This window comes from Stegodyphus dumicola, chromosome 7, assembly GCF_044657685.1.
Source record: "Stegodyphus dumicola isolate Sdum_Otavi_A_Nest chromosome 7, ASM4465768v1".
NCBI classification, from domain to species: Eukaryota; Metazoa; Arthropoda; class Arachnida; order Araneae; family Eresidae; genus Stegodyphus; species Stegodyphus dumicola.
This window is the reverse complement of record NC_140774.1, coordinates 41,291,752-41,304,098: the sequence shown is the minus strand read 5'-3', so window position 1 is coordinate 41,304,098 and position 12,347 is coordinate 41,291,752. Positions and strand designations below refer to the sequence as shown.

At 34.7% G+C, this 12,347-nt stretch overlaps 1 protein-coding gene across 1 annotated transcript in view; it reads right to left on the bottom strand.

Moving 5' to 3' along the window:
* LOC118198753 (synaptogenesis protein syg-2-like) overlaps positions 1-12,347 on the bottom strand; it is a 191,774-nt gene that overhangs the window by 44,860 nt on the left and 134,567 nt on the right. Inside the window, exon 3 of the mRNA XM_035370512.2 lies at positions 10,629-10,764. Within this exon, the coding sequence (XP_035226403.1) occupies positions 10,629-10,764 (136 nt within the window). The remainder of the gene's footprint in view (positions 1-10,628; positions 10,765-12,347) is intronic.

Sequence of the window (12,347 nt, the reverse complement as noted above, 5' to 3'; positions counted from 1 at the left end):
GAAGGAGAGATGTCGAGGCTATATGGTGGGTCTGGCAAAAGATTTCATTTGAATCCGTACAGAGTTTAGACGGTGAAGGCAGACTGCATACGACAGCAATCAAACCAGATATAAAGCATGCTCTTTTTGTTAGTCAAATTGCGCTTTGCGACGCTAACGACGTGCTCAGCGGGCTAAGACCAACCCTCTTTTCGGCCTGTATTGTTAAAGAAAATCAACTTTTCATCACAAATGACGATCCAGTCCAGAATTTTGTCCTTGCTTTGATATTCGAGCAGATTAGTGCAGGCCCGAACACGTCTGTCCTCATCTGCTTGAGTCAGACCATGTGGCATTAACGTCTAACTCCTTAGTAAGCTTGCGGGCCTCATCAACACCAGGCCGTTCAGAGCGCTCTGCTTCTTGAATGTCATAGTCCTTGTTTTTGAACTTTCAATACCAAACCCTGACACTGTCATACGATACAACATTAGTGACTAAGGCTATACACATGATTTGATGACATTCTGTAGCTGACTTTTTGTGACAGAACTGGAAGTAAATCATGCTTCTTATCTGGTAGCATGATAATTCCATTTCAGACGTCTTGTACTTAATGATAATAATATTTTTGTCACAACACTGTGTTCTAAAGCAAGTCTCTTTCTTTCAAATGCCAGAAATCGTTTGACAAAATATGAGTAAACACGCCAACGTGAACTAATTGCGTAGACGATATTTGCGGTGGTGGGGAAACTTTCGTTAAAACCTGATACTAAATAGCAATCAAAAATAAAAAATAAGTGACCGAGGGAGAAATATATTACAAATCCGTTTATTCGGCCAGTAATCCGTTGTTGAGAATAATGACCCTATCGACAAAAATAAGGTGATCGGCATAAAGTTATTATCTAACAATGAAATCACTAAATTTGGTGTGCACCCAATACTTCACTCAAGCCATTAACATTAAACTAAACTTTTTTTTTAGGTCCTACCGTTTTGCAGAATATACTGCTGAGACCTCACGTAGAAATACACTCATGTCCATAAATTAAGGATAATGCAAAATCAGGCAAAGGAAGAGTTAGAAGCAAAACGATTTTGACTTATTTGTAAAGCTTATTTTTTAAACAAAAGGTAAAGAGCAAACAAAGATGCTATACGTTTGATATTATTTAAAAATTAGCAACCTTTTATCCCTGGAGCAAATTACAAAAAAAAAAAACCTATTTACAAAAAACCAATATTACATGGTTGATATGATTGTTAATACATTGTATGTCTCCCAGACAACGCAATACAGTCAGTACAACACATAGGCATCTGAGTATCAAATTATCGATCTGATTTTGGGGGATATTACACCACTCAAAAAGCAATGCTCTCCAAAGTTCCGGTAGACATATAGGAGGAGGTTGACGGGCTGCAACTCGTCGGCCAAGTATGTCCCACACGTGCTCTACTGGATTCAAGTCCGGTGAGAATGCTGGCCAGTCCATACGGGTGATGTCCTCCGATTGAAGGCATTCGCTTACGATGTTTGCACGGTGAGGACGGGCGTTGTCATCCATAAACACAAATTGTGCGCCCATGGCGCCCCGAAACAAACGTACATGTTGTGCCAGAGTGAAGTCCCGATAAATATGGCTTGTCATGGTTCCAATTTGAACATGCAGGTAAGTTTTGGAACCCAGAATAATTCCACCCCAAACGAGCACTGCTGCACTACCATAACGGTGTCGTTCAATGATGTTTTCTTGCTGGTAACGGGTACCTGGAGCTCTCCATATGAAAGTCCGGCGAGAATCAGAATGCAAGCTAAACCTGCACTCGTCGGAAAACAAAACACAAGCCCACTGTTGCGGTGTCCACAATGCATGCTCTCAACTCCAGGCTAACCGCAGGCGACAGTCAGTTGCAGTAAGTGGAACGCGTCTGACAGGTCTACGAGCATGTAGACCAATCTGCCTAAGCGTCTGTACACGGTCTGCCTTGAAATTGTCGTACCAGTGGCTGAAGAGAGCTGACGAGACAGGTCTGAGGCTGTGCTCCGCCTGTTTCATTTGGCAGTAACTGCCGAATACCGGTCCTCATTCGACGTTGTAACTCTGGGGCGACCTGTGCTGTAACGTCTACTCACATTACCATTATCTTGGAATCGTTGCCAAAGCCTGGAGATGACGCTCTGGGCAATTCCAAGTTCATCTGATACTTCCAGTTGGGTACGCCCACATTCCAGACGGCCGATAATTCTATGAAGTAAAAAATCATCCAAATGCGTCCTTTGAGTCATAACTATTCGGTTATTGCACTGAAATGCTTATAAAGCGCCTGCGAACAATTTTACTTCTTTGCCTGTATTCCTTATATATCACTCTCTTACACTCTCGTCATTTTGACGTACCATCGGTGTCATCTGGTTACTTCCTGAAATTTGCATATGAATCTTGAAGATGTGTGTAGTGATTTTACAGGTGATATATTTATTTTAGAGTTCGATTTCCGCGTGACTCCGAAATATCCTTAATTTATGGACATGAGTGTATTTTCTTTAACTTGAAAGTGTTCGATTTCTTCTACTGGCGTCTCTACATGTACTTGGCCAGGATACGAATAAAATTGCTCTGTTACTTCCCAAATAGTGTGGAGGCTTCTTTTAATACGCTGCCGACCATTAAAATATCATCACTAGGAAGGAATGATCTGACGAGAGTCAAAATCATGTAAAAGGAAGGAGAGGTTGTGATATGCGAATGATTAGTATTTCAGTGCTTTAGACGATGCTGGATGGAGGACGAGACTTAGGCGATGCAGGATTCTCTTAAAATTTCAGGAACCAGGCTTTGATTATTATCAAATTTAACAAACACGGTGTCATATTTGCATGAAAAATATGAATCGTACATTAACTGAGTTTCTTTGCATTGTATAAGTTTTCAATATTATAGTGCCAGAGTTTAACCACTTTTGTTTCCAGCGTAATAATATAGTTTGCCTTTAAGTATTATGGTATAATTAATAAAGAAAGAGAAATCGATACTGGAATTATGCTCTATTTTATAACACCTAGACTGTAAAATATTTCCCAGTTCTCGGAAACTGTAAACAACAGCATCAAACTTAGGACCTTCTGAAAAAAAAAAAAAAAAAAAAAAAAAAAAAAAAAAAAAAAACTTGAAACAAGAAACTTTTCTTATGAGATCTCTTGATGAAGCTGTCAAATGCAGTTATTTATATCTGTAATAAAAAAACACCACCGTATTACGCGAAATACTAAGGTCAGTACAAAATACATTGCACTTAAAAGTAAAATAAGTATTTTACGCATCATCTCACAAAAGCAACACTCTTGTTGCGCTCTTTATTTGTTTTGCTAAATTTTTATTCATCCTATGGCAACGTTTCCTCTTTTGGTTTTTATAACACGCTGGGAGAAATTTAATTAATTCACTCGTTTTCCTCTAATCCTATGATGTTCCGTGCACATTTTTAAATAAAAGGCTTGTTGAAAGAAAAAATTAATTTTATGAATTTTTTTACTTTAGATCTTTCCCTTTTAATATATCATCTTTGGTTGAATATCAAGAAATTTGCAGGCTAATAGATAAAAAATTTTAATAAAATTCTTCTGGGTACTGGCATTAGAAACAACATTAAAGTTGATTTTGGAACATATTATATCATAATAATATATTCGTACATAAAAGAAAGAGTTCTTGATCATGGATGGTAGAAGAAATTACTAAAGTATTTATAAGATCTTACTATATAAGAGACATATGTTGGCGTATTTTTCCAACTAAATAACTGTTTATTGAAAGCTCAACTGTGATTTTTGCTGTAATAATTGACTTTGATAAAAGTCAAGTAATTAAAATTTGTATAACAATGTAGTTAACCCCGTTATTTAGTTAACTATTAATTAATTCCTAATGTAATTAATGTAATCAATGATTATTTTCCTCTTAACCATTAGTTAATCATATTCTCTAATTTTAATTTTTAATTAATCTAGTTCAATTAAATATGTGATAAATAATTTATTTCATTTTGGACTTCCTTTTCATCATAGTGATAATAAAGTTTTAATCTAATATAAGACTCATATGTAAGTATTATTTTATGAACTAGAAACTTCAGTTTACTATTAAGACTGTCTCTAAATATGACTAAAGGAATAAGTTCTAACTAATTTTAAAATAATTAAAATTATAACACTTAAGTTAAAATGCCACTACATAAATTATGAAATACATAATTATATTACTTAAATTAAAAAAAGTGTGTTCGCAGCCCAAAACTTAAAAGTGAATCTTTTCCTTTTATGCTGCCAGAGCTTCATTAAGAAATATACAAAAAACCTATTCTAAAATATTTCCAATTTTAAAAGCTAAGGATTAACGCCTTGATACAAATCCAGAGTTCTATTACTTTACAAAAACTTTATTATCACTTTACAAAGAGTGAAAGTTTAAAATAGAAATAAACATTTATCCCTTTTTCAGAAGTAGAATTCCGTTAAGTTCTAGACGGTAATTATAATTAACAAAAAAATCTAAAAAATCTAAAATTTATTTTTTCTTTATTATATTGTTACGAACTTGGTAATTAAATAGTTAATGTTAGTAGAATTATAACTTTATTCTCCGTACAGTGCAGCGCGTGACGAATATTAAAAGAAAGCTAAGCCGGAAAAATTAAAAGTATAACAGCACGTGCATTTAACATTTAATAAATAAATACCTCTTTTTGATTTCGAGAAATTGTTAGAATTAGCGCATGATTTAAAAAGTTTATGAAAAGGAGGAAAATCTCGCAATTCAGTTAGTTGCTGTTTTAAGAGTTTGTTTAGAAAACTACTCTTGTTGAATGTAGTGAATTCGCGGATTAGCTTTCTCTAGCTGTTCAATTTTGAACTAAGTCCTGTTGAACGTTTGAGTAGGTAAAAGATAACTACTGTGTAATATTGAGATACTGTAAGATTATCTCTGAAGAAGTTTAAGCATTTTGTTTTATTTGTTATGATAATAATAAATGTTTGTTCATTTTTCATCGGACTTGTGCATTCAATTCATAACGAACCCGCACGCACCCAACAATTTTTTGTGTCAGGAGTGGTGTTTGAATGCCAATAACAAGAACAATGGAAGAACGACAAAGGCAGTTGATATCAGCCTTTGTATCGTTTAAAGAAGAAATCAAAGCGGGCCAAGAAGAAATGAAAGCGGGACAGGAAACCTTTAAAGAAAGATGGAATCGTTTCAGGAAAAGATGGAAGCTGTTAAAGATAAAATGAAAGTGGGTCAACAGGAAATAAAGAGAGGAATTATTTGCGTAATAGAAAACAAATTTGAGGCTATAGAAGGCAGAATAGACGCGTTGAAAATAAAGTGGGACAAATTAAAGAAAAAGTTTCTTCTGTGAAAGAGCAAATAGAAGAGAAGAGTTTCGGCCGTGGAACAACAAATAGGTTACAGAGTTTCTTCTTTCAAAGAAGAAATCGAAGGAAGAGTTTGTTCCTTTCAACAGCAAATCGAACAACAAATTGATAACCGGGTTTCTGCGGTTGACAAAAAACGTGATACTGTAAAGAAATTCGTAGCGACGGCAGGGAGCAATTCGGATGGTTTTAAATTTTTACCGATGCCTGCTCGTCCGTCTCTGAAGCTATCCAAGTACGATGGGAAGACCTCCTGTCAAGTATATAAGACACAATTTTCTATAATTGCGGATGCGAATGGATGGGATTTCCAAGCTAAGGAGCGTGATCTCGCCGCTTCTCTGAGAGCAGACGCTGCGAATATCCTTCAGACTCTTCCGGAAAACCAAAGGCTGGATTTCGAAACTCTCTTCGGCGCGTTGGAGCTGCGCTTTGGGGAGAATTGTTTAAAAGATACAGCAGGCTTCAATTAAAATCCCGTCAACAGAAGCCCACTGAAACACTTCAGGAGCTCGCCACGGATGTAGAAAGGCTGTTCCAACTGGCCTTTTCGGAGTGCCCGACAGAAACAAGGGAAATCCTGTCCCTGCAATACTTCATCGACGGCATCCGGGATCCTGAAATGCAGAAAGCTCTGCGAATGACAGATGTTAAAGATTTGAAAAGCGCTCTAGTGTACGTCCTGAAATTCGAGGCAGCCCAGCAAGCAACTCATAGAGATCGCTACCCAGTCAGAGCTGTGCGAGTCCACGTGCCAGTGGATCAATTAACGGCTCGTTTAGATGATTTATCCAGACAAGTCGATAGTAGGAGTAAGAACGAACTGGCTCTAACGTGTTGGAGATATGGTGCTGAAGGTCACATGCGACGGCATTGCAGAACACCCCAGGGTACGGAAAATAAAACGAATGATTTGGCAAGACCAGTGAATGCCTTGAGACGGTATATTGGTGGAAAGAAACCGACCCTAAAGTGCTGAAATTGCTACGAACTGCGGTTCGTAGGTGTCTTTCAGGATACCTACGAAGGAACTGCAGAACACACTAGAGCACGGAAAATAAGACAGACAAGTTAAACTGACAATTAAATGCCATGGGACGGAAAATGAGTGACAAGAAACCAAAGTGCTAGAACTGCGGAGCTGAAAGCCACGTGCGAAGGAGCTGCAGAACACCCAAGAACTCGGAAATTGAGACAATTTCTCAGTAACGATGCAGGAAACAAATTATTGATCATATCGAGGAACGGAGGTTGCCAGATAATGAAAAACCATGCTTTAAAGCACTCAGGATTTCTACAGTGAGTGGCAATAGTAACGGACTGTCCATCAACGGGCATATCGATGGAGTTCATTGCAATATGGTTATTAACACAGGGGCTAATCTAACCATCATTCGGAGATTTAACAGTTTAAAGATAAAACTTATTCGGACGCCTTCCTTTGCTATCCTTCAGACTGTGTCTGGAGATAAGATAGACATAGCTGGGAAGACAAACTTGAACATCACGTTTGGAAGTGCCGCCTACCATCACACGACATATGTGGCAGATATTACAGATCCATGCATACTCGGATTTTATTTTCTAAAGAAATACGAATTTTCCTTTAAAAACAACAAACTGCCTTATCATCTGAGGACATGACTATCCATCCTCAAAAGGAATCCTCGCCTGGAACGCAGACGTTTCATGTGAAAGACCCTACACAGCAAGCTGACGAAATCATAGGGTCAAAGAAAAACACCAGAATACCGGCTATTCTCCATCCCAGATGCTCTTCAATCGAGACCTTCGTCTGCTTGTGACCGCCTGTTTGGTCGCCTGTTTGGCCTGAGGAATACATCCAAGATGTCCAGGCCCGGTTTGAAGTAATGCACCGTTCTGCAAGAAAGCGAGTCAACTTGGCGACGGAGAAGATGAAGACCCGATACGACACAAGAGCTACTGAACATCAATTCCACGAATGAATGGAACCCTATTCGACGAAAAGGATTCAGTCCGAAGTTACAGTCCACATGGATGGTCCATATACAGTCCTAAACAGGCTGAATGACGTCGTGGTTCGGATCCGTAAGTCATCGAACTCTAAATCTAAAGTCCTTCATTACGACAGGTTCGCTCATTGTGCTACTTTGGTAGACGGTTGTATGGATTTTTGCGATTTGCATTGGCGCAATTGTTAGCGCGGTTTTTACAGTCGTCAGCCATCTTGAAAAATGCTGTTTTTTCGTATTTTACGCATATAGTAAAGTATTCGAAATTAAAAAAAATAAATATCGTTAAAAATAATGGATTAATTTTTTGTTGAAAACGTTGTTTTTTAAGATGTCTGGCAAATGTAAATAAATACATTTACTAAGAGTATAAAATGCTAAAGTAAGGTTAAATTATTACTTTCATATAATAGAATAAAAACACCGCTATAAAAACATTGCGCCAACATTTAATTCGATTAAAATATTACTTAAATTGAATATCGAATTAAAAGCATCATACCAACGTTTAAAAGAATTGAAATATTAAATTCAAATACTTTAAAATAAGTTTTATAGGATATAATTATTTAACATTAAAAAATATGGGGCAATAAATATCTCAAGAATATTTAAAAACAATGTATTAATTTTTTAATAAAAATTGAAGTATACAATTATAAAATAAAATAAAAATATGTACTTACATTTTTTTAAAGTATTTTACCTGTCGTATATTCATAAGTACAAAAAAAAAAAAAAAAAAAAAAAAAAAAAAAAAAAACGATCTTCTAACAATCTTTCTTCGTCTGTGATCCACATCTCTCGCACTTCGTTGAAGAAGCAATTAGCGAGGTTCCTCCAAAAATTTAAAATAAATTTCCTCTGACGCTTGTAACAATTTATAAATAAATCTTTGATTAGGAAAGCCAGGTTGGCCAAAATAAGGTCTCAAAGGGCAATTGTTTTATTCCGATATCAATAATTCTTAGTAATTACCAATAACAACATTCATCTTCGAAACGGACATATCCATTCCATTTGAAATCTGAGCAATTCGAAGAGATCAATAATGAAATTTTAAAATGGCGCGGTAATGCGCAAATATTCAGTAACCAATCAGGGAGCTGATTACATCACGCACAGAATTAAAATTATTTAAATAACCATTCATAATAAAATCATTTAAAAAACGCAAAATTAAATTGTATTTTAATATTTAACAACCATAAATACTGTTTAAAACATTAGATTAAATTTATAGATATTAATAAAACCAATTACTTTTTAAGTAAGGTGACGTCATTGATTACATCATCCACAACATAAAATTATATCAAATATCATAAACAACAAAATTTTTATTTCAAATAAAAATGCAAAATTAAATTGATTTTTAATATTTTAAACAATTTATGCATAATAAAACGCATTATTTTAAAAATAAAATGACAGCAAAGTATCGGTTACCATAAATAATTTGTCCAGCAATGGGTTTACCATAAATCATATCGCTCGCCAAAAAAAAAAAAAAAAAAAAAAAAAAAAAAACGCCAAAATCCGTGCAACCGTCTACTAAAGTAGCACCTAGCTCATTACTATGGTGATAGTACGTACTGTAAATAATTGTAAATAGTGTAAGACCTTGGTGCATTTTGTTTCGAAATGTGTATTTGATTTGACTTGTATTTAATCGCATATGATTTGTTTAAGTTAGTTATTGCATTTATTGTAATGTTTATTATTGCATTTACATTAGTTGTAAGTTTGGCTTCCTGTCCAGGGACTGTACTGCCTAGGATGTGTAGTACTTGGGGAAGGGGGCAGTGTTACGGATGATTTGGTAATTAAATAGTTAATGTTAGTAGAATTATAAATAAAATTGTTTTATTTCCTGTGAGTGCAGCGCGTGACGAATATTAAAAGAAAGCTAAGCCGGAAAAATTAAAAATACTAGAGCATTTGCATTTAACTTTTAATAAATAAATATCTCGTTTTGATTTCGAGAAATTGCTAGAACAATCTAGCACGTGATTTAAAAAGCTTATAAAAAGGAGGAAAACCTCTCAATTCAGTTAGTTGTTGTTTTAAGCGTTTGTTTAGAAAACTGCTATTGTTGACTGTAGTGAATTTGTGGATTAGCTTTCTCTAACTGTTTTGAACTAAGTTCTCTTGAACGTGAGTAGTTAAAAGATAACTACTGTGTAATATTGAGATATTGTACGATTATCTCTGAAGAAGTTTAAGCATTTTGTTTTATTTGTTGTGATAATAATAAACTTTGTTAATTTTTCATCGGATTTGTGCATTCAATTCATAACGAACTCGTACGCACGCAACAATATTTTACAGAACTCGGTCTGAGCCCACCAGCGGCCGAGCGGTAAAGACGCTGAACACTGGTAGTTCGGTCTGAGGTTCGAATCCCGCGAACGGGCTGACTGCATGGGCGTTTTCGTGGTTTTCCCCATGTGTAACGTATATACGAGCCAGTTTCCCTTAGAAAGTCCTCCACGAAAGGCATCCCTCCCATTAGGCAGATAGCCCTCTTGTGCTTTGCCATAATTAAATACACACACAGAACTCGGTCTGTTTTTTAATCTAGATTTCCATAAGAATAATCTCAAATTGTATAATTGAACACATTTGTTTTCCTATTTATTTTTCTATTCATTATAATGAAAGTAGGCCAAATGCATATTCAAAGATCAGAAAACCGAGAAAATTATTTACCAGTTAAAACACGAAAAACGTTCATTACGTCACGTAAATCACTTTCTGAAACAGAAAATTTTAACATACAAAAATACATTTTGTAAAATATTCCAAACAACATTTGTATAATTTATATTTTAAATGATATGTGAAAATAGAAAAAAGTATGTGAAAATATATTTTTATGATATAGAGTTCCATTTCCAAAGAGGATTTGGCTCTTCTTAGTCTGCTTAGGCTCTTCTGCCAACCTGATCTTGATAATAGAAATTTATGATAAATGTTCTCGTTCGATTTTTTTTTATTTTCTTAACGAAAATCTAAATTTGAAGTCTTTGTCAATACTCAGAATCCCACAAAAATAATAAAATTTAGGTCAGAAATTAATGTAAGCCTTTGAAATATTTACTAACTAATTTAAACGTAATAACTAAGGTTTATTTTAAACATCGTAACGGAAATAATTCTTATGAAAGAGCTCATATGACGGTGTAATAAGAAAGTGAATATATTCTTACCGTATATCCTCATTTCTCTCTCTCCCTTTACTGTCCGGAAAGTGGGAGCGTCGGTAGAAACTTCGCATCTGTAGGATCCCTCGGAATCCACATCGGTCCTTGGCATGAAGATATTGCCCCGATCTGTTTTGCTGAGCTGCCAAAGACATCATTAAGAATAAAAAATATTGCAGTAGAACTCACGTGCCATTCGACATCAGGTCAATGCATCAATACAACTCTTATTTGCTTGTCATCTGTGCTGTTTTTATCAACCACTTGACTTATAGCAGAGACTGCTGTTCAGACAACTCTGAACACAATTACCGATAAATTAACTAATAAAGAATGCATGTTTAGTTTAACAATAAAACTCGTTGTGGGAAAAATACTATCGTATTTGGAATAAATTACATTTTTTATTTTATTAAATACTAGCTGATATCCGCTTGCTTTGCTGGGCATACTCTCTATTTGAATGTAAACCTAGACTTCTTATATAGACGAAATGTCTAATTTCGAATTGATAATTAATGTAAATTTTTTAAATTTAAAAGTCGGGAAATATAGTGCCAGTCAGTGAATCTGTCATAAACAGATTTCCACATCACCCCTGAGGTACTGTGCATTGGGATGCGTCCCCATTATTTAACGTGGTGGGATCCCTAGTAGGCCTACACCACGAAAAATTACCAACATGAAACTAAGGTTTATATATATTTAACTGTTATCATAAGTTTCCAGAAAATAAATTTTATTATCTTTGTTATCAAATTTTTTAATCGACTGTAATTATTAGTCCTTGAATTTTTATGTATGGTAATTTTTATAAATAACAACAACATTTTTATTTTTCATCACAATAATTTATTTCTCTCAATAACAACATTTAATTTCATGAAACTTAGGGTAACAGTTAAATATAAATATTATTATTAACCTTATCATTTAAATGTCGTTTGTATTCATTCCATAGCTGCAAGTTACTTACTGGTTTAATAATTTTAAAGGAAAATGCATTCATTGGCAACATTGTATTTTATATCTAGTTTTGGCAATAATAAAAGACAATTCTGAATTTGGATTTGAAAACCAAATGTGTGACTGGAGGAAACGGCGTTCGCCAAAGTCTTCATCTCCTTTCTTCTTGCTTAAAAGCAAGATTGCTACAGAAATGACTACAAATGTATGAGAAACTTCTATTGTGTAACAAAAATTCATTTTGGACAGGATTTAACGTAAAGTCCGTTCTTAGTGCGCGTCTACATCGTGGAATATGTAAAATTTTAAGTCAATCGGATGTGTAGTTTTGGAGATCTCGTGATGAGTCAGTGGTATTGCGCTTATATATACTATATAGATTTATGCTCCCGTTTTGTTCTACTTTGGGAGTTTTCTGTGTAATAAAGAAAAATTTCGTAAAATTTGTTTATTTTTAATTTCAGTCAGTTATATAGTAGTTGATTCAACAGGTTATAATTATTTGAAATAGATATCAGGGTAAAAGCACAAAATAGGTTGCATCAACAAAGTTCAGTAGGCGGAGCTGTGTGACATCCATAAATGAGTGGGACTAAGCTTGTGACGTCACGATGTAAGTCTCGCATTTACACTACGCCTACTTTCTATTTTTTCTTAAAAACAATAATAATAAATTGTTATTATTGTAAATTAATATCAAATTCTTTACTTTTAATTTACATTTATAATATTTAAGCTTAGGCGTTACTGATAATAAGT